The sequence below is a fragment of the Aquarana catesbeiana genome, linkage group LG04, assembly GCF_042186555.1.
Source record: "Aquarana catesbeiana isolate 2022-GZ linkage group LG04, ASM4218655v1, whole genome shotgun sequence".
NCBI lineage: Eukaryota > Metazoa > Chordata > Amphibia > Anura > Ranidae > Aquarana > Aquarana catesbeiana.
Window position 1 is genome coordinate 61,960,965 of NC_133327.1, and position 23,864 is coordinate 61,984,828.

At 45.2% G+C, this 23,864-nt stretch overlaps 1 protein-coding gene across 4 annotated transcripts in view; it reads right to left on the reverse strand.

The window, feature by feature from the left end:
* Nucleotides 1-23,864, reverse strand: part of LOC141139297 (adhesion G protein-coupled receptor F5-like) — a 343,899-nt gene that overhangs the window by 273,227 nt on the left and 46,808 nt on the right. For all 4 annotated transcript variants that reach the window (XM_073625269.1, XM_073625266.1, XM_073625268.1 and 1 more), the window contains exon 5: nt 22,723-22,854. In XM_073625269.1, coding sequence (XP_073481370.1) covers nt 22,723-22,854 — 132 coding nt within the window. The remainder of the gene's footprint in view (nt 1-22,722; nt 22,855-23,864) is intronic.

Sequence of the window (23,864 nt, forward strand, 5' to 3'; positions counted from 1 at the left end):
AGCTCAAGCACCGCATGGCATCTTTTGGCCTGCGTACTTGCGTAGCCCCTTGAACAACTACGGAGCACCGCTGGTTCCGAGGAAGAGGCCATGGAGGAAGAAGAAGAGGAGGGGGTGGAGGAGAGAGGTGTGTCACAATCATTAGCATTTTGGAGGCGTGGTGGCGGAACAACCTCCAACACTACTGCACCTTGTCCTGCATCCTTCCCAGCTGCCAGCAGAGTCACCCAATGCGCCGTGAAACTTAGGTAACGTCCCTGTCCATGCCTGCTGGACCATGAGTCAGCGGTAATATGCACCTTACCGCTGACCGCCCTGTCCAGCGAGGCATGGACATTGCCTTCCACATGCTGGTAGAGAGCCGGAATCGCCTTCCGTGAGAAAAAGTGGCGTTTGGGTACCTGCCACTGAGGAACCGCACATTCCACAAACTCACGGAAGGGGGCAGAGTCTACCAACTGAAAAGGCAGCAGTTGAAGTGCTAGCAATTTTGCCAAGCTAGCATTCAACCGTTGGGCATGTGGATGGCTGGGAGCAAACTTCTTTCGGCGGTGCAGCAGCTGGGGCAGGGAAATTTGCCTGGTACAATCTGACGTCTGTGTACCAAAATCAGATTGCCCACAAGTACGTGGCTGTGACACACCTAATTCTACACCTTCATTCCTCTCAGTGCAGGTCTCAGAGAGGACTGAAGGTCTAGTGGGGTTGGAAATCTCAGCTGATGAGGAGCAAGCAGAGGTCCTCTTTGTTCTTTGGTGTGGGTCTTTTAGATACGCTTGCCAACGAACTGCATGGCAGGTCAACATATGTCTGGTCAAGCATGTGGTACCCAAGCGGGAGATGTTTTGGCCACGCGAGATACGCTTGAGACATATGTTGCAAATAGCAGCGGTGCGATCTGATGCACTCGTCTCAAAAAAGGCCCACACCAAAGAACTTTTTGAATAACGCGCAGAGACTGCAGCGCCCTGCACATGTGGAGCTTTGGGGTGTGATGCAGTCAATGTGCTGCCCTTAGGCTTGCCCCTGGAGGGCATCCTGCCTCGTTGGTGATGTGCCGCCTCCTCCTCCTCCTCCTCTCTCCTATCAGGCACCCACGTTGAGTCAGTGACCTCATCATCCCCTCCCTCCTCATCACTGGAGCAAACCTGGCAGTATGCTGCAGCAGGGGGAGCATGACTGCCAGATTGCTGTCCTTCTTGGGCACCCCCTCTGTCCGTGCTCGTGTTACTGCCTTCATCAAGCTCAGTATCATCATCAGAGCCTTCCAAACGCTGGGCATCCTCCTGGAGCATGTACCCAACACTGTGGTCAAACAGTTCGAGGGACTCCTCAGGAGGACATGGTGGGGCTAGGGAAGGAGTCACTGATGACATTGAGCCGAGGGAAGAGGCCGCTGCTTTGCCAGACAAAGTACCCTGGGCATGGGTGAGAGAGGATGAGGAGGATGAGGACGGCTTGGTCATCCACTCGACCAAGTCTTCCGCATGTTGCGGCTCAACATGGCCAGCTGCCGAAAAAAAGGCCAAGCGTGTCCCATGGCCACGTGCTGATGAGGATGCACCGTCTCCACGACCAGCACTAGACACAGAGCCTGCTTGCCCTCTCTTATTGGCTTGTGACTGTCTGCCTCTCCTTCTTGGCCTTCCAGACATACTAATGGCCTGTAGCTGCACTAAGCTGGGATATATATATATATATATATATATATATATATATATATATGTACTGATACTGCAGCTAGCAAAATCAACTGCCTGCCTGTAGTATGAGAACACCACCAACCTTCTACAGGTAGCTTTAGCTGAACACTGTGAGGTGGACGCACCCCACTAACTTGTAGGTTTAGCAGAACACTGTGAGCAGGACGCACTGCACTAACTGTAAATAGTCTAGCTGCCTGACTGTGGTACTAATAGGATCAAAAGAACACCAGCAATTTTCTTCAGGTAGCTGTATTTACTGTAACAAGATAAGCCTGCCTGTCAGTAAGAAGATAACAGAAACGGATCTAGCTGAACACTGTGAGCAGGACGCACCCCACTAGCTTGTAGGTTTAGCTGAACACTGTGAGGTGGACGCACCCCACTAACTTGTAGGTTTAGCTGAACACTGTGAGCAGGACACACCCCACTAACTTGTAGGTTTAGCAGAACACTGTGAGCAGGACGCACTGCACTAACTGTAAATAGTCTAGCTGCCTGACTGTGGTACTAATAGGATCAAAAGAACATCAGTAATTTTCTTTAAAATACTGTAACAAGACAAGCCTGCCTGTCAGTAAGAAGATAACAGGAACGGATCTAGCTGAACACTGTGAGCAGGACACACCCCACTAGCTTGTAGGTTTAGCTGAACACTGTGAGGTGGATGCACCCCACTAACTTGTAGGTTTAGCTGAACACTGTGAGCAGGACGCACCCCACTAACTTGTAGGTTTAGCAGAACACTGTGAGCAGGACGCACTGCACTAACTGTAAATAGTCTAGCTGCCTGACTGTGGTACTAATAGGATCAAAAGAACACCAGCAATTTTCTTCAGGTAGCTGTATTTACTGTAACAAGACAAGCTTGCCTGTCAGTAAAAAGATAACAGAAACGGATCTAGCTGAACACTGTGAGCAGGACGCACCCCACTAGCTTGTAGGTTTAGCTGAACACTGTGAGGTGGACGCACCCCACTAACTTGTAGGTTTAGCTGAACACTGTGAGCAGGACGCACCCCACTAACTTGTAGGTTTAGCAGAACACTGTGAGCAGGACGCACTGCACTAACTGTAAATAGTCTAGCTGCCTGACTGTGGTACTAATAGGATCAAAAGAACACCAGCAATTTTCTTCAGGTAGCTGTATTTACTGTAACAAGACAAGCCTGCCTGTCAGTAAGAAGATAACAGAAATGGATCTAGCTGAACACTGTGAGCAGGACGCACCCCACTAGCTTGTAGGTTTAGCTGAACACTGTGAGGTGGACGCACCCCACTAAGTTGTAGGTTTAGCTGAACACTGTGAGCAGGACGCACCCCACTTACTTGTAGGTTTAGCAGAACATTGTGGGCAGGACGCACTGCACTAACTGTAAATAGTCTAGCTGCCTGACTGTGGTACTAATAGGATCAAAAGAACACCAGTAATTTTCTTTAAAATACTGTAACAAGACAAGCCTGCCTGTCAGTAAGAAGATAACAGGAACGGATCTAGCTGAACACTGTGAGCAGGACGCACTGCACTAAATGTAAATAGTCTAGCTGCCTGACTGTGGTACTAATAGGATCAAAAGAACACCAGTAATTTTCTTCAAAATACTGTAACAAGACAAGCCTGCCTGTCAGTAGGAATATAACAGGAACGGATCTAGCTGAACACTGTGAGCAGGACGCACTGCACTAAATGTAAATAGTCTAGAAGATAACAGGAACGGATCTAGCTAAACTGAATACAGTGTATATATATATATATATATATGCAACACCTGGGATGCATATATATACACAATACACTTTAAGTGCAGCTAACTGACTGACTGTCCTGCCTAATCTAGCTAACTCAAATGAAATGACACTGTCTCTCTCTCTCTCTAAGCACACCGGAACACACTGCACAGGGCCGCCGTGCAGGCGGCCTTATATAGTGTGGGGCGTGTACTAAATCCCCTGAGCCATAATTGGCCAAAGCCTCCTTGGCTTTGGCCAATTATGGCTCTCTGTTAAGGCGGCGCTGTGATTGGCCAAGCATGCGGGTCATAGTGCATGCTTGGCCAATCATCAGCAAGCAATGCCGCAGTGAATTATGGGCCGTGACGCGCCACACGAATTCGGCGAACGATCGAACAGCCGATGTTCGAGTCGAACATGGGTTCGACTCGAACACGAAGCTCATCCCTAGTAGTTACAGAGAGGCTTCATTTAAAGTCCCGCCTTCTTTTTTTTTTCCCTGTCTTTACATATTAAAATAAAACCCCTTTGAAGGAAAACTGGTCTAATAGTAAAAAAAAATGAAACTTCTAGTAGCGTATGGCCTCATTCACACGAGGCGGACTTCGTTTCCACGGAGCCCGCCTCGGTCCGCCGGCTCAGCGGGAGATCAGTGCGTTGATCTCCGCTGAGCCGGCGGATGACAGGTCCCTCTCTGCTCACTGAGCGGGGAGGGGCTTGTCAGGCGCCGCTGCTGCCTATGGAGGGATCGGATGAAAACGGACAGCATGTCTGTTTTCCTCAGATCTCACCCGATCCGATCGCAACGGATCTGGACGTAGGGCCATCCGTCTGCTTTTAGCAGATCGGACGGGGTCGGATGTCAGGGAACATCCGTCGCTCCATAGGCTAACATGGAGCGCCCGTTCAGGTCCGCCGTCAAAACTGACAGGCGGACCTGAACGGTCCGATCGTGTGAAAGGGGCCTTAATAAAAATCTTTACAATAGTTTAATATATGTTAGTAGTCCCACACTCAATTACTCTCTTACCCTTACACAAACAAACTTTTTTTTTACAGAATTACTAACAGTTATATTGTCAGCTAAAGAGACAATCTGAGAATTTGTACAGCCCAAAGAACACTGCATTAGGCATACAGGGTCAATTTCAGTGCTGGCCGGGATGACCAGAAGCTCAGAAGCCAAGCTAAACAATTTCTCCTTACTGCACAGCCTGCAAAGGGGATCTGTGACTAGTGACAATGATTCTGAAGTCTCATCCTGTACATTCAATGCCAGCTCTTCTTGATTGGAAATATCACAGGAGGCCCAGGGTAAGTTTTAACAACAGCCTCTGCAGGACAAAGGGTATCTAAACCACAAAACAAAAATGTATTATATTGCAGGTTATATTTATTGTTCTCATACAGGAAAGAGAATAGTGACAACGAGCAGTATGTATAGACCAATAACAACTTGGCAGTGGAAATCCCCACCAGGCATTTCATAAACAGAGGCTTCAAGTTCTTTTAATTCCTAAATGTTATATAACCAGTTTTTGTGTTCTCTTCCTCATTTCATGATGCTGTTTACAGAAAATTAACTTGGAGGATGGTGAAGGACTTTGCGGTTATACTCCTGCACGGTTATTTTATTTCCATAGAGGTACAATATGTCAACAGACAGAAAAATGATCAAAAAGGGAAGGGGTAATCATCTTAATCACTTAACGCCCGAAAGGATTTAACCCCTTAATGACCAGACTATTTTTTTCTGACTGCGTCAATTTGACTGACAATTGCGCGGTCGTGCGAAGTTGTACCCAATTGATGTTCTTTTTTTCCCCACAAATAGAGCTTTCTTTTGGAGGTATTTGATCACATCTGCGGTTTTTATTTTTTGCGCTATAAACAAAATTTGGAAAAAAAAACAGTATTTTTTACTTTTTGCTATAATAAATATCCCTCAAAAAAGTAAAAAAAATTTCTTCATCAGTTTAGGCCAATATATATTCTTCTACATATTTTTGGTAAAAAAACCCGCAATAAGCGTATATTGATTGGTTTGCACAAAAGCTATAGCATCTACAAAATAGGGGATAGATTTATGGCATTTTTATTATTATATATATTTTTTTTACTAGTAATGGTGGTGATCAGTGATTTTTAGCGGAACTACGACATTATGGCGGACAGATCGGACACTTTTTGGGACCAGTGACATTATTACAGTGATCGGAGCCACTGATCAGTGCATAAATGTCACTGGCAGGGAAGGGGTTAACCCTAGGGGCAATCAAGGGGTTAAGTGTGTCCTAGGGAGGTGTTTCTCACTGTAGGTAGAGTGGACTGCCTGGGAGTACAGAGAGATTGCTGTTCCTGATCACTAGGAACAGACGATCGCGCTGTACTCTCCTGTCAGAACGGGGATCAGTGCTGTAAAGTGTAAGGTACCTTCGTTAGATGCATAACTACAGTATATTACCATGTATTATCCATACATTTACTGCGGCAGTTTGGCTTTCCTGTGCAAACTGACATACCTGTACGTCTGTCCATGCAGGGAGGATAGCAAGCGCGCTGCCGGAACAGTGATCTCTGTCATGTCCCTGGCAGCCCATCCCCCCTACAGTTAGAACACACCTAGGGAACACACTCAACCCCTTGATCGCCCCCTAGTGTTAACCCCTTCCATGCCAGTGTCATTTTTACATTGATCAGTGCTTTTTTATAGCACTGAGCAATGTAATTATGTCACTGGTCCCCAAAATGTGTCATTTGGGGCCAGATTTGTCAGCCGCAGTCCCGCTAAAAATTGCAGATCGCCGCCATTACTAGTAAAAACAATAAAAAAAAAATAAGAGTCCCTAAATCTATCTGTAGTTTGTAGATGCGATAACTTTTGCGCAAACCAATCAATATACGCCTATCGTGATTTTTTTTTTTACCAAAAATATGTAGAAGAATACATATCGGCCTAAACTGATGAATACATTTTTTTTGGATAGGTTATATAGCAGAAAGTAAAAAATATTGTTTTTTTTTCCTCAAAATGTCAGTCTTTTTTTGTTTATAGCGCAAAAAATAAAAACTGCAGAGGTGATCAAATACCACCAAAAGAAAGCTCTATTTGTGGGAAAAAAAGGACGTCGCAAGACCGTGCAATTGTCAGTTAAAGCGACGCAGTGCCATATCGCAAAAAATTACCTGTTCATTAAGGGGGCAAATCCTTCCGGGGCTGAAGAGGTTAATTAGGGACTTCAAAACACATGATCATTAACCTCTCAATTTAAATACCAATATTGTGTTAATATCACATTTATTGGTGAGATTTTATATGTGCTATTATTACGATATTGGTATCCAAGAGGTTAAAATGTATGTAAAACTAACAATGAGTTATCTTATTTGTCTCCCCTTTGTCTGGTAAATTTACCATTGAAAATATTTTGTCATATCTGTTTCATAAGTGCCCAAAAAAAAGTTCTGTCAGAAATCCAGTGAGCTGATAACTTCCTGGACTCTCTGCCTGTGCTGCACTATTATCGGTTACATTTTTCCTGCAGTTCTGTCCTAGGGTGATAACCTACGGTTATCATCCTAAGACAGGAAGTGTGTTACTGGCAGGATCACCAAGTGAAAATAAAGGAAAAAAAGACTAAAACATGAAAACCAATGCAGCCGTTACATTTATGAAACCGTAGGCTTCACTGTATTATCTTTCTGTTTTTGGGTTTAGACTAAAAATTGGGAGTTGTTGGGAGTTGTCACTCCTCTACCCTAGAAGGCACAAAAAAAAAAAAATGGATCTCTGCTTTCCAAAAAAAAAATGGCAGTGTTTGCATCTTCCAAAACAGGAAGTTTTTGACGAGGTTACCCCTTTCATCCACGCTTATCAGTTACCTCCACATTAACTCACATCCAATGGTAGGCGAAACATTGGATCAGATGCTAGTCCTTTACCTAGTCAATGTTATCATAGTGCCGCATGAATGTTGCCTAATATTTTGCAACACATATTTACAATTTCTGCTTCTATAATCTTTGAGCACAGTCTGTATTTTATTATTATGATTTTTTTTTTTGAAAGTTGTTTTTATTGTAATTTCAAGGTAAAAAAAAAAAAATACAATACACAGCCTATTGGGCATACCCAGGCTTGGTCACAGACAAGCTAAAAACTAAAATAATAATAAACAACCAAACTGCTGTACGCTCAACCACCTGTGTAGATTATCTAAAGTATTCTTCTATTTCCACAGATACTCCACATAGCTTATTTTAATCACTTACGAAATGAAGTACACGTTACATATACACATTCACATTTCCCCCTCTCCCCTTAACTATTGACCGAGCAACCCAAGGAAGCCTACAAGTTCAGAGATGCCACTTGAGCCATTACAAGTAATTAATAGAGCGTTACTAATCGTCCATCGAGTCTGCATTAGTGGACAGGGATTCCGTCCAGATGTCCCATATTTTATGGAATTTCTTAGCACAGCCACGCGACAGGTAAGTAGCCTTGTATAGCGGCAGAGCCGAGTTCACCAACCTCTTCCAAAAATGTATTGAGGGTGTGGACGAAGCCTTCCATCGGAGTACTACAGACCTACGAGCATAATAAAGAAATAAACCTAGTAGGGTTCTACTTGCCCGGCGAGGGGCCAGCGGTTCTACGAGTCCCAACAGACATACCTCCACTGACAATGGCACAGGAATGGTGGCGACAGTCAAAATAAAAGTGGTGACCTCAGCACAAAAGACTTTAATCTAAGGACAGTTCCAAAAAAACTGTCCTTAAACTGCCCTCGCTGAGGGCGAGTCGCATCTCCAGCAAGAAGCTGGGATGGATGGATATATTTTGTGTAGGCGCATGGGCGTGTAATACACTTGATGTAGTATTTTGAATTGCACTAATCTATCTCTAGCCGATACTAGCTGTGAAAAGGGACACCCACTTTGCCTTAAGGTTTTCAAGGCCCGTGTGAATGTTGGGAAGTAATGTTTTATATATGCTGGATAAAGGTTTAGATTCATCCCTGAGCAAAGTCTCCAGGTTTGAGGTGTAAAAGGCCACTTGTGCATTTTCAAACTGAGTGTTAAAGGCGTGCCTAAGCTGCAAAAACCTAAACAAATGTGAATTAGGTAGGTTATATTGTTGTTTCAATCTATCAAATGTCTGTAGTCGGCCTTCAGTACAAATCTGACTCACATATTTGATGCCCTTGCAGGCCCACACACTGGGATCAGGAATGAACCCAAATCCTGACAGCTGCGGGTTAAACCAAAGAGGGTTATGTGGGGAGATGTGTCCAGGAGGCATGGGGCGCAAGGAATTTGCCACCGACCATGCCCTCAGGACCGCTCTCATTGCCATTGTAAGAGGGAAGGGAGCTCTAAGACCCCGGTAAAGTAGGTTCCGTAGTTCCTCATAAGACCCTAGACTTGCTGCCTCCAGGACCACCGCTGTGTTGGAGTCATCTGAGACCAGCCAGTTGTGGGCATGGGATAACAGGGCAGCAACAAAAAAGGGATGGAGGTCATGACAAGCCAGACCTCCCTCTCCCCAAGGTCTCTGTTGCACTGTCAGCCTAAATCTCGGGTGACTGGTGCCCCAGAGAAAAGACAGTAAAATGCTTATCAGGCGAAATACTGTTTTGGGTATCCAGACGGGGGCATGTCTGAGAACATAGAGAAAAGCAGGTAGATGCTTCTTCCTGAATAGATTAATTCTCCTGATTAGAAAGAGGGGGAGATGTGCCCACGCCTTCAGTCTTGCTCTCGTCAGTTGTATTAGTGGCTCTAAGTTAAGGCTATTGTAGTCAGAGGTAGATGTGGAGATGTAAATACCTAGATATTTAATTTTGTCTGTCCATAGTAAAGGGAGGTTGGGATCTGCTACATCCTTCGTGGCATTATCTATCGGTAAAATTTGGGATTTGTCCCAGTTTACCTTGAGTCCTGAGCAGCTAGTAAAATTGTATAGAACGGCCAGCGTCTCCTGAAGGGACTGGGCAGGGTCATTTAAGAAAAGAATAAGGTCATCTGCGTAAAAGGCAACTTTCTCGTGTATGGAACCCACTTGTATGCCCCTTACCCTGTCCGCTTGTCTGAGGGCCGAGGCAAGTGGCTCCATCACCAGAGCAAAGAGAGTTGGCGACAGAGGGCAACCTTGCCTTGTACCTCTTCCAACACGAAAGGGTGCTGACAGAGCACCATTAAGTTTTATCTGTGCTGTCGGGTCTTTATAGAATATGTTGATCCACCTGCGGAATCCTTCTCCGAAACCCATGACTTCTAGAATTGAAGACATAAAAGGCCACGCCACCGAATCAAACGCCTTTTTAATGTCTAGTGTAACCATTACCCTAGTGGAGGACTCAGTGGAAGGAAGCTAAAAATGTGTAAACACACTAAGTAAATTTATATCTGTTGATTTCCCTGGCATGAAACCAGTCTGGTCTATATTAACAAGAGATGGGAGAATCGTCCGCAGCCTGGTTGCCAATATTTTTGTCAAAATCTTGAGGTCATAGTTTAGCAAGGAGATTGGGCTATAGGAAGCACAGTGGGATTTGTCTTTGCCGGGCTTAGGGATGAGGACTATATGTGCCTGATACATAGAAGGGGGCAAGGACATTTTTCCTTTACATTCAGAAAAGACCTTCAACAGTTTTGGTGAAATTAATGAGGCATTCATTCTGTACCATTCACCAGGTAGGCCGTCTGGTCCTGGTTTTTTTACCGCTGGGGAATGAGCAGATCGCCTACTCTATCTCCTTGGTGGTAAAATCTTTGTCCAAAAATTCAAGATCGTCCTGCGAAAGAGTGGGTAGATGCAAGGACTGTAAAAATTCCCTACGCCAGTCACAGAAGGATCTGCATTCTTTTAGAATTAGCTCGGGAGCGGAGATCACCTGACCATCCGAACCACAAATTTCTGACACTACTGTCTGCATTTTAGAGTCCGCAACTAGATTCGCCAGGAGTTTGCTATTTTTGTCCCCAGACTCAAAGATCCTCCCTGCCAGTGAATTTAGATATAAATGTGTGGCCGAGGCTAGGTGTAGAGACAATGCTCCTCTTGTCTCAGCTAGCTGGCTGAAGTGACCCAAAGTCGGGGAGCCAGAAAATGCCTCCGCGGCCTTAGCCTCTCCCTCCTCAAGTAACTGAACCTGATAGGACATCTCAGAACAAACCGCTTTGATAGCCGAAATGTATTCTCCCCTGGTGTTGGCCTTAAAGGCTTCCCAGACTACCTGCGCTGAGGCTGAATCCTCATTGATCTCCCAGTATTGTTGTAGTTTAGGAGAGACCTCCTCCCCCACCTTAGGGTCCTGTAACCATTTGGCTGTAAAGCGCCAACAGTCTTGACCTCTGGTGTCTGACAACCCCAAAGTGACCTCTAGAGGGGCATGGTCAGAGAGGCCCGCAGGTAAGTACGAGACCCCCCTCACCGCTGCCAGGGCACAGGTGTTACCAAAGACTAAACCGATCCTGGAGCCCGATTTGTGAGTAGTGGAGTGAAAGGAGTAAGCCCTAGAGGTTTGGTGCTTCCATCTCCAGATCTCTGTGTAATTAAAGGTTTGTGCCTATTGAAGCAATTCTGGTGAATATACCCTTTTTGGATTGGACGAGTCAAGAGATGGATCCAACGTAGAATTAAAGTTTCCAGCTATGTATAGTCTGGAGAATTTTAATGTAGCTAAATGCTTATATATCCTGTAGAGGGCCGCTGGTTGAAGGGATAAGAAACATATACATTCACTAGAGCATATACTACCGCTCTGATCTCTAGTAGGAGGATTATGAATTGGCCCTCCTGATCATTTTTTAGATGTAGAACCATATATGCAAGGGATTTGTTCAATAAGATGGCCACTCCCCCTGCATAACTGGAGTACGTTGCATGAAAAGAATGCTGTACCCAGGGTCTACTCAGCGCTAGAATCCTATTCCCCAGAAGATGATTCTCCTGCAGGAACAAGATATGAGGTCTATGACCATTCAAGTATTTAAACATCAAAGCCCTTTTTACCTTGTCATTGAGACCCAGTACGTTCCATTACACCAGTTTTAACTCCATGAAGGCACTGGCATAGTATGGTACTAGATAATACCTGTGCGGGGAGGCTCAGCCCCCTGTGGGACCTAGGGGGGATGCAAAAAGAAATTGGTTCTGAGCATGATGAGTATTGACAGAATATGTGATATAAAAGTGTCATTCAGTGGATATAGAGTGTACAAAAAAGAAAAAGTAAAACAGTAACCTATGAACTTCCTACTCACCATAAGGTACCCTTAAAAAAAAAAAACAAAAAAAAAAAAAACACGAACTATTGCCAGTTTAATACCCAAAACCTGTTGAACTCTATACTGACTGGCAACCCCAACAACAATGCCAGTCACTTTAAAAACCTTAACAGATAGATCTTCAGACTTTTTTGAAGAGTTCCAGAATGCGGCAATTTGGCGCCGCTGTTGCCTCTTCAAGAGGCCGAAAAAACTGAGGGGGGTTAGATACTTCAGTGAGTTGTGTCCAACAAGGTAGCTCTGGAGAAGAAGGATCTAGAAGAAAACATACATCTAGTCCAGGACCAGGAGGAACTCCAGTGTTCGATGGCTCTAGTGAGAGAGGGACCATAATCAGGGGTAAGTCATACACCTCAGCCTCAGGAAGTAGAACTGTAGCCCATCTGAAACGGTGGATATGGCTTGCGTGAGAGACTTAGAAGGCAGCCTGCAGCAAAGTAGGTGGTGAGACCAGAGGGCTAGACAACAAAAGACTGATGACTGAATAAACAACCCCTTAATGCGTGTGTCCGGAGGGAAAATAGCATCTTTAAGGCAACTTTCTTAAAGCAACTTGTAGCGAGGAACAGCTTACCATGCCTACCGCAGGGTGTCCAGCCAGTTATCCGCATCGGCCGGGGAGTCGAAGAACCTGACCGAGCCATTGTGAGGGACCCGGAGATGGCTGGGGTACAACATGCTGTATTTATTGTCCTTTTCACGTAGGCGCCTACGGACCTCATTAAAGGACTTCCTCTTACGCTGCAGCTCAGCCGAGAAATCCGGGAACAGTAGGACCAAGGAATTGCCGTATGGAAGTGAGGGGTGTTTGGGGGCTTCGGAAAGGATGCTGTCGCGGTCCCTGAAGTTAAGGAAGCGGACCAAGAAGGGTTGGGGGTTCGGACCAGGGATAGTGCGTCCTGTGAGTACATGGTGGGCACGCTCAAAGATATAGGTTGGAGAGACATCCGCGAGGCCTAGCAGTTTCCTGAAGAACTCTACCGCAAACTTGGCCGGGCGATCGCCCTCCTCTCCCTCTGGGAGACCCAGGACTTGGACATTGTTGCATCTTGCCCTGTTTTCTGCATCATAGATTTTGGCGACAAGTAGGTGTACCGTGCGTTGCAAGTCCGCTATGTTGTTAGTGTGAGTAGCCGTAAGGTCTTCAGTGGCAGAAATTCTGGATTCCGATTCAGTCAGCCTACCTATGATCTTATCTAGGTTGTTTCTAATGAGATTACATTCTTCTGAAAGGCGATCGATTCTCACCAGCATGGAGGTTTTGCTCTGTTCAGTGGTGGCCAGGATAACTGCAGTGCTATCCTGGATGGAGGGGGCAGGGAGAGCCACACTTGGGGAAGTTTCAGACTCCATAGCTAGTTCAGCCAGCAGGGCTTGCAACCTCCCTATGAGAGAAGGATCTAGCTTAGCAGCCGTGACAGGGGGCGGGCGGCTTGTGGATGAGTTTTTGGCCCGGTTCTTAGGGCCTATTAATCTGAGGGCAAGGGTCTGGTAGGATGAAGCAGGTGGATGGATAGCTAATTGGTAATCTGGCAGGGGGGGGGGGGACACATGGCACACAGCAGTCAGTCTCAGGGTGTTAGTGGACACCACTGGGGTACTCACCAGGGCAGCATCTCAGCACAGGCTCAGGCCTCCAGATTGCAGGTGCAGGCTGCCCGCTCCAGTACCCCCTCAAGCCAGCCAAGTCCAGGGATTAGAACAGATGATGCTTTTGAGCAGTGAGAGCAGCTACAGATGAATAGAGGGCCTGCCCAGCACTCCCTATGAGGCCTAGATGACAGGGGCCGACCGCCCCCAGATACAGCAGAATAAACCAGCCCTCCCCAGGGGATTCCACCAGCAGGGATGGAGGAGTAGAGAGAGTGCTGCCACAGTAGATCAGGTAGCATGTGAGAAGCACTGTAGTCCTCAAGATGTCGGTGGGCCTCGAGTATATGGAGCCAGCCTTGGCCGGAATACTGCAGCAGAGCCGGCCAGCCCGGCACAGAAACAATGACTGGATCTGAAGCAGGGGATGCCAAGGATTAGGTAGGGCAGATGTACAGGCTCACAAGGCTGTTCAGCAGCAAGGATGTCGAAAGATTAGAGTAGGTTGATCAGAGCTGCGAGTATCTGGAGCCCGCCTTGGCCGGATTACTGCAGCAGGGCCGGCTGGCCGGGCACAGAAATAATGACTGAATCCGAAGCAGGGGATGCCAGGGATTAGGTAGGGCAGATGTACAGGCTGACCAGGCTGTTCAGCAGTAAGGATGGCGAAGGATTAGAGTAGGATGATCGGAGCTCCTTGTAAATGCTTCCTCCTTGGCTTACATCTGGTCACCTTATTATGATTTTTTTATTTTTCATTAGCATTGCTGTACTATGGAAAAACTGAATACATTTTCATATAAAAAAAAACATGGAAGTGACGTCATGACGTCACTTCCAGCCTCCCAGGAACATAGAAATAGGTGGCTGAGATAACCCGATTACACGGGAGAGCCCGGAGAGGCGGCAGCGGGGGGGCGGGAGGGGGGATGTCCACTCCCACTGCCTGTACAAGCCATCTAGCAGCTAATCAGCCGCTAGGATAGCTTTTGAAAAATAGGGGGGGGGGGGGGGGCAGCACACAGAAGGTTTTTTACCTTCATGCATCGAATATATGAAGGTAAAAAACCTTCAGCCTTCACAACCACTTTAACTTGGTCATTTATATTTGGAATGCTGGTGAAATTGCTCCACGTCAAAAGCTCCTGATATACAGTACATTGCCCCCTATAAATCATCAGTTATAGCTCTTAGTTTACTACCTCCTGTGAGCTGTTAAAACTTTCTTCCCCAAAGAACCCTTTTAGGACACGTTTAACGTCTATTTATGTACCTTAGCAATGCAGTCATACTTCATATTTCTGAAAGGTTGGTTACTGTAAGGAATATGTCAATCAGCTGATGACTAAAATGGTGTGTGAAAAAAAATGTGCTACTAGGTACAATTAATTGCACTTAAACCCTTGCAAAAAATTGGTTCATGTGAAGAAAAATTCCCCCAGTACAGATCATATTTTCCAGGCAACACTGGTTTGATGGCAAGATCATATTACCTTACATATTAACAGGGCTGCTGTTAGAAATCACATGGCCCCGTACAGCCTACCTGACAGTCTCCCCCCTTGAAAATATCAAATTATATTTTTGCTAAAATGCCATGGCCATTATGCTATGCTTCACAGCCATGGCAGAAATAATACCACCATCCAACAAGTCCCATTCCAGTGAATAGGACTCTTGTGCAAATGTTCACCAGAGAGTAATCCAAATGCCAGGTGCCCAGACCCCCCCCCCTTTTTAATGGGGCTTAGGCCTGGTACAGGAGGGCTGGCTATACTGCCTTATCAGCAGCCCTGCATTTTAATGTGTTTTCTTAGATGAACAAACCTTTTGTAAATTTCATGTTTCATAAGGCAAACCAGTAATTTGCCCATTTGAGTCAACAGATTTGTTTTTATTCCCCCTACCCTAACCCCCAGCAGCACTAGATCACTTGATGGCTTTGTGACAGGCTGAAACGTCGAAGGTTTCACCGCGTCATCACGTTACTTCCGCCCATACGAAACTACCCGGGAATCGAGCTGAACGCCGCAAACGGCGGCTTTTCCTATCAGGGCAGATTACCCTTAATAATCGCCTGCTACACACGCTTAGGTGCCAGGACTATAAGGCACTTTTAAATGTGAGTGAATTATTTTAATTTGTGTATTTAATAATATGTTTACATGAATGTGATAAATCCTAAGTGCAGCAAACTGTTTTTATATTCTCACTTTGCTTCTTTGCCATTTGTTTATTAGCAAGTTTTTTACTGCAGCTGGAGTTTGATGATCAGTTCTTTTATCCAAAGGCACTAAGGTTTATATTTTTCTATCCCCAGCAGCACATGTTTGTCTTTCCTTCATTCCTCTGCTGCCCAAATAATAATCCGTTGGAGCTCTGCATAAAACCTAGTGGGGTTCCAGTTTTTTTTGTCAAAACTTAACTGAGCAAGCTAAAGTTAGAAGCTGATTGGTTACCATGCACAGCTGCACCACATGTTGCACTCTTCGGTCAACCCTAATGCAGCCACCACTGGTCATACATGGATATTTAGACTTTGGCAGGAAAATGTAAATTTTGATTCATGTATGGCCATTCCTGTTCATGAGAAGTCAACCTATCAATCGACTTTTCAAGAATCGGACTGCTTGAAAATTTCAGTTTCAGCAGCACTAATCTGTGTACTCTTATGACGGGAAAGTAGAGGAGTCTCCCCGTTGTCAGAATACAATGACACAGCCTGGAAGATTTCCCCATCCACACCGAACGTGTGGATGGGGGAATCGGTTCCGTTTTTTCTTTTTTTTTTTTTTTTTTTTTTTTGTTATGTTGACTGGCTGAATGGCAAAAAAAACACTTTTGCTTGTCATAGCCTTAATGCAAATGTTGAGAGACTTCTGGGAGTTGTAGGTTGAAAGCAGAACTTTTCTTCACAGTTAAAGTGTTTTTTTTTATTAAAATAATTAATGCATAATTGCATAATGTTTACCTGCTCTGTGCAATGATTGTGCACAGAGCAGCCCTGATCCTCTTCTTCTCGGGTCCCCTGCTGGCGCTTTTGCCCCTCCCTCTTGCCAAGTGCCCTCATGCTTGCTCTGGGGGCACTCATGCGTGCTCGCTCCCGGGCCACCTCTGTGTGACTATGGGACACACAAGGCATGGGTCAGTCCCGCCCCCACTCCCTCCTCACTGGCTGTGATTGATAGACCCGCTACTGTGTCTCAGCCAATGAGGAACAAGAGACCCGGAAGAGCCGCTGCTCTCATTTACAGCACTGGACCGGGATTGGGCTCAGGTAAGTATTAGAGGAGTTGCACACTGAATGCATGAAAGTGAAAAAACCTTCACCCTATTCAACCACTTATATTTAGAGTAATATTAATACTTTGCTTTATTTTATTTATTTTTATTTTTTTTAAATAACAAACTTGTCATACTTACCTGCTCTGTGCAGTGGTTTTGCACAGAGTAGCTCTGAACCTTTATTTTTCGGGTCCCCTGCCAATGCTCCTGGCTCCTCTCCCTCGAGCAGTGTCCCCAGAGAAAGCCGCTTGCCCTGGGGGCACCACTGCATGCTCGATCCCAAGCCGCTGCTCTATGCGTCCACAAGACACATAAAGCCGCTGCACAGCCCCGCCTCCCCCTTACATTGTCCTCATTGGCTGTGACTGAGAGCAGTGGGGGCCAATGGGCTCCAGCTTCTGTCTCAGCCAATGAGGACTGAGAGTCCACATACAGCCCAGACTATTGTGGACATCACTGGATCAAAGGGGGCTCAGGTAAGGATTAGGGGGGTGGGGGGGGGGGGTTACCTTCATGCATAGAATGTAGAAAGTAAAAAAACTTGAGCCTACTTTAAACTACAGAACCTATCAGCAATCACCAAATGACGGGAGCAAATAAAAGTGAAAAGCCCGAGAAGACACAGGGAGTTTGAAGGAGACTTTGCAAGTGAAAAGAGCGTGAGAGTTTGTGTCCAGCCATCCTGATCTGGACTAGACAGGGTTTGTCAGGGACATGCTGGCCTTGGCACAACAGCTGCCCAGAGGCAGAATTCTACAGGTGCCCATCCTGCCAGGCACAAAAATATGTGTGCGCCAATGCGCAAGCGTAAACACGCATGGGCACGCACGTGTACCAATAAGCTTAGCGCCAAATACCATATATAGGTGCAGAAGATGCACTGGTACTTTTCTATCTGATCTGTAACTGTGAGCCTGAAACCTGATCCTATTGACTCCTGTATTTGACCCAGCTTGCCTTTGACTCTGTTGTACCTCTCTTATCCTGACCCTGGCCTGTATCTGGAATTTGGCCTTGCTTCTTGCATTATTTGCCTGAACTTACGTTGCCGATCTCTGCTTGCTTCCTGAACATTCTTTGCCTGCCGTCTATGCCTGCATCTGACCATCTGTTGCCAACCCGGCTTGTCTAACCACACATCTGGTACCTCCTACTACCTTCAGCCAAGCATCTGCTGACCTATCTACGTCTGCTGCCTGGCTTCCTAGTCCACCCGGGTACCATACCCCGCACAAGCAAGAAATTTCAGGCACCCTTACACCACCACGCTCTCGAGGCCACTGTTGCAACATTGGTGGTCCCTGAGCCAGGGTTGTATGAGATGCCTCCCACTGCTCGTCAGGCTCAACCGTCAGTTACGTGACAGGGTTGGGCTGGAAAGTAGGAGGCTGCTCTGGGGAGATGTTTTCAACTGCAAGAGTGCATGGGTCGCATGCATCACTGCACATCTTGAGTTAAAGGGGCCCCCCACCGAAGAACATATATTGCTTCTTTGGATTGCTGCAAGAGGACTGATGAGATGGTCGCTGACCCACACATCATTGCTATTAGTTACATTTAGTTCTTGTTGTCGGCCAGGCCTGTTAAAGGTTCAAACACTCTTCAACACTGGCCCATATTAGAGGCAATTATACTGCCCTTCATTGCTGCAAGCTGCCATTGCTTGTTTGTTCTCATGATTACTGTCTTTACACAGACACTATTATTTTACCCTTAATGGTCAATGTAAAATCTCCTAAAAATTGGCATGTCGCTTTAAATCTGCTATCCTTTGGTCATTCACGGTATGGGTGTAAATAACCAAACACTTACAGTTGTATACCACCAATTTATGCTTTTCACAAGTAGCTTTTGTGTCACCCACCCATCTTGAAATGCAGTGTACAAAAAGAATGTTGGCCTATCATTTATAGGCACTGGAGCAAATGGAAACAGAAACTTATGGCTCATGTAACCATGAAATCCACCCTCTAGGGCCAGTGATTGTAGCCCCTCCCAGAGTGAGCATATGTTCATACAAGCATGGAAGTCTGCAGAGCAAAGCAAAGTGTGGGGCACTTGATCATCACCATCCTTAAAAACAAAGTCGGTAATAAGTTGAGAGCTTGTGTGAGCCCACATGTTACTACTAGTGGCTTGAGGCAGAAGCCATAATGCATGATGCAGCCCTCAGTACAGGGAGTTATGGGGATGGAGGCACAGCCAAATACCGTAGGTGCACCACTGAACAGACACACTGCATCTCCTCAGTATACTCCATCAAAGGTGAGCAACGAGATGGACCACAGGTAAAATTGCCACCTGGTCGGTCAAAATTGGTTTTGTGGGCATTGTTATTAATAGAAAACAGATAATAAAGTTAGTTTTCCTTTACAGAAAAGGAGGCAACCTTAGCCACAGAAACGAATAGCATATCCATGTTTCGCAACAGCAAAGTAGTCAGGAGGGTAAGCAGGTAAAAGGCTACACTAGTCCAACAAATATAAATACAGTGCCTTGAAAAAGTATTTATACCCCTGGAAATGTTCCACATTTTGTCATGTTACATCCAAAAACCTAAATGTATTTAATTGGGATTTTATGTGATAGACCAACACATAGTGGCACATAATTGTGAAGTGGAAGGAAATTGATAAATGATTTTCTACATTTTTTACAAATAAATATCTGGAAAGTGTGGCGTGCATTTGTATTCAGCCCCCCGACTCAAAACTTTTGTAGAACCACCTTTTGCAGAAATCACAGCAAGTCTTTTTGGGGATGTCTCTACAAGCTTTGCACATCTATATAGTGACATTTTTGCCCATTCTTCTTTGCAAAATAGCTCAAGCTCTGTCAGATTGGATGGAGAGTGTCTGTGAACAGCAATTTACAAGTCTTGCCACAGATTCTCATTTGGATTTAGGTCTGGACATTGACTGGGCCATTCTAACACGTGAATATGCTTTGATCTAAACCATTCCATTGTAGCTCTGACTGTATGTTTAGGGTCGTTGTCCTGCTGGAAGGTGAACCTCAACCCCAATCTTACGTCTTTTGCAGACTCCCTGTATTTGATTCCATCCATCTTCCCATCAACTCTGACCAGCTTCTCTGTCCCTGCTGAAGAAAAGCACCCCCACAACATGATGCTGCCACCACCATGTTTCACAGTGGAGATGATGTATTGTGGCTAAAGTGCAGTGTTAGTTTTCATGCCACACATTTTTTGCTTTTGCTTTTAGGCCAATTAGTTCAATTTTTGTCTCGTCTGACTGGAGCACCTTCTTCCACATGTTTGCTGTGTCCCACACATGGCTTCTCGCAAACTGCGAATGGGACTTCTTATGGCTTTCTTTCAACAGTGTCTTTCTTCTTGCCACTCTTCCATAAAGGCCAGATTTGTGGAGAGCACCACTAATAGATGTCCTGTGGACAGATTCTTCCACCTGAGCTGTGGATCTCTGCAGCTCCTCCATAGTTACCATGGGCCTCTTGGCTGCTTCTCTGATTAATGCTCTCATTGCCCGGCCTGTCAGTTTAGGTGGACGGCCATGTCTTGGTAGGTCTGCAGTTGTGTCATATTCTTTCTATTTTAATATGATGGATTGAACAGTGCTCTGTGAGATGTTCAAAGCTTGGGATATTTTTTTATAACCTAAACTTGCTTTAACCACTTCAGCACCGGAAGATTTTACCCCCTTCCTGACCAGAGCACTTTTTTTACAATTTGGCACTGCGTCGCTTTAACTGACAATTGCGAGGTCATGCAATGCTATACCCAAACTAAATTTGCGTCCTTTTTTTCCCCACAAATAGAGCTTTCTTTTGGTGGTATTTGATCACCTCTGCGGTTTTTATTTTTTGCACTATTAACAAAAAAATAGCGACAATTTTGAAAAAAAAAAAATATTTTTTACTTTTTGCTATATTAAATATCCCCCAAATTAAAATAAAAAAATAAAAACACATTTCTTCATCAGTTTAGGTCGATATATATTCTTCTGCATATTTTTGGTAAAAAAAAAAAAAAAAATTGCAATAAGCATATATTGATTGGTTTGCACAAAAGTTATAGCATATACAGTCTATGGGAAAGATGTATTGCATTTTTAATATATATTTTTTTTACTAGTAATGGCGCTGATCTGCGATTTTTTGTGGTATTGCGACATTGCGGCAGACAGATCTGACACTTTTGACACATTTTTGGGACCATTGACATTTATACAGCGATCAGTGCTATAAAAATGCACTGATTACTGTGTAAATGTCACTGGCATGAAAAGGGGTTAACACTAGGGGACGATCAAGGGGTTAAATGTGTGTTCCCTCAGCGTGTTCTAACTGTATGGGAATGTGACTTACTAGGTGAGGAGACATATCGTTGTTCCTACTTAGTAGGAACAAACAACATGTCTCCTCTGCCCTGACAGCACAGGGATTTGTGTGTTTACATCGTGTGCACGTGCTGGCGCTCGTGCACGCGATCGCGCCCATCGGACACGCGCATCGGGTCCTCCACCGTGCAGTGCCCTCTGGTGGCCACTAAGGGGAAGGACGTACCCATATGAGATTTCGCCCAGGAGAGCTATTGTGCCGCAGTATATCTGCATGAGCCAGTCGGGAGCCGGTTAAACTTCTCCACAACTTTATCCCTGACCTGTATGTTATGTTCCTTGGCCTTCATGATGCTGTTTGTTCACTAATGTTCTCTAACAAACCTCTGAGGGCTTCACAGAATTGCTGTATTTATACTGAGATTAAATTATTATTATTATTATTATTATTATTATTATTATTATTATTATACAAGATTTATATAGTGCCAACAGTTTACGCAGCGCTTTACAATAAATGTATAAGGGGGACAACACAATTACAGTACAGTTCAATACAAAAGGTACAGGAGGGCCCTGCTCGTAGAGCTTACATTCTAAAGGGAGGGGGTGGTGGTACAAAAGGTAATAGCTGCAAAGAATGATTGATGGGGGTGGCTCAGGAACAGTTATGTGGGTGTGGGATAGGCTTCCCTGAATAAATGAGTTTTCAGGGATCTCCTAAAGGTGGATAGGGTAGGGGCTGATCGGACATACTGGGGCAGGGAATTCCAGAGGATGGGAGAGGCTCTGGAGAAGTCCTGAAAGCGAGCATGGGAGGAGGTAACAAGGAGCTAGAGAGCAGGAGGTCCTGGGAGGAGCGGAGGGGGCGATTTGGGCAATATCTGCAGATGAGGTTGGTGATGTAGATGGGGGCGATGTTGTCCTGAAGGCGAGCATGGGAGGAGGTAACAAGGGAGCTAGAGAGCAGGAGGTCCTGGGAGGAGCGGAGGGGCGATTTGGGCGATATCTGCAGATGAGGTTGGTGATGTAGATGGGGTGATGTTGTGGGTGGCCTTGAATGTTATGGTTAGCATTTTGAATTTTACACGGTGGGGTAGGGGAAGCCAGTGAAGGGATTGGCAGAGAGGAGCAACAGATTGATTAGTGAGGTGTATTAGTCTAGCAGCAGCATTCATAATAGACTGAAGGAGGGATAGCCTGCTCAAGGGTAGGCCATTAAGGAGAGAGTTGCAGTAGTCGAGGCGGGAAATAATCAAGGAGTGAATAAGTTGCTTTGTGGTGTCATTAGTCAGGAAGGGTCGAATTCTGGAGATGTTGCGGAGGTTAAGGCGGCAGGATTTAGCCAGTGATTGGATATGGGGGCTGAAGGAGAGGTCAGAGTCAAGGATTACACCCAGGACCCTGGCATGTGTGGAGGGACCAATGATTGTGTTGTTGATATTAATGGTGAAGTCACAGATGGACACAAATTAAACACAGATGGACTATATTTACTAATTAGGTGACTTCTGAAAGCAATTGCTTTCACTAAATTTTAGTAATGGGTATCAGAGTAAAGAGGGGTGAATACAAATACACATCACACTTTTCAGATATTTATTTGTAAAAAAATTTGAAAAGTATTTATCATTTTCCTTCCACTTCATGTGTCACATTGTATTGGTTTATCACATAAAATCCCAATAAAATACATTTACGTTTTTGGTTGTAACATCACAAAATGTGGAAAATTTCAAGGGGTATGAATACTTTTTTAAGGCACGTAAGGCATGTAATCATGTAAGGCATTTACTTACGTATGCAGTATTGTTGCAGCGGAAGGGTGGTGATGCAAATACAGCTTCCATTGACACATGGTCCAGGTGTTCCTAGGCAGACAGAATTCTCACTACAGGAGCAGTTTGCGTGGGTTTGATTGAAAGTACAGGCTAAAAGAAAAAGACAATTATTTGGGATGCTAGAGGCAAATTAGGACTTTCTTCTCTAGATGCACAAGGCCAAGGGCATTCAATCTCCTTTGTTTATCTTTTTCCCTGTTTCATTATTGACTGGTTTTCCAATGCCTGTCTTTTTTGGGATAGCGGCACACCTGTGAGTTCTGTTGCATTAATGGTATGCCCACAAAAAAGTGCAATGCAGTTTAGGAGATGTGTTGGGGGGCCATTAATCATAATGGCACCCCCATGAACTGGAAACCACACTGCACTATGCAGTTTCCCTGCAGCTGAGTTTTCTTAAAAGGAAGAGGGGCCTTTTTCCTGTGTTTGCAGAGGGTACAGCGGCACATTCAAACAAATAGGCTGCTGTGCTGGAGCACATGCAGCCATGGGGTAACTGTATGAAGCCAGGGCTTAAGGAAGACCTTCACTAATTTGAAACAAATTCTTTTTTTTGTCCTCCTCTTTAACACAGTTGCTCATTAACACTTAACCGCTTCCCACCTTTAATATGGCCTGTGTGTCTAATGGACCACAAGGATCAGCCAATCATGTGACTACTGCGGTTGGCTGTCACAGTGATTACATGATTGGGAGATCCTGTCTGTGACAGCTCAGTCAGCAAAAAAAGCTCTGCAGCCCATGAATGCATATGTGCAGCATCTGGGTGTTAAAGCCCACTCTCCTTGCTGCCATACATGTGCATTATGTGGTTACATTACATTACAGGTTAAGCTGCAAAGGCAGCGTCCGTGGGTGTACACATGCTGAAGCCACAATGCTTTGCTTCTTGTCTGGAATGATACTCCTTGCCATGTTTGGTGGGCATTACCACCTGCCAAACACAAACTATTGATGTGAATGGGGCCATGCTACGTGTGGTAGTGCAGCATTTAGGGTGTTGAAATGTCCCTCAGACCTTGCCCCTCGTTCACATGGGGCATATTATACCATGTGCCTGTGCAGGGCCGTGTTTACCTGCAAGGGGATGCACAAGTGTT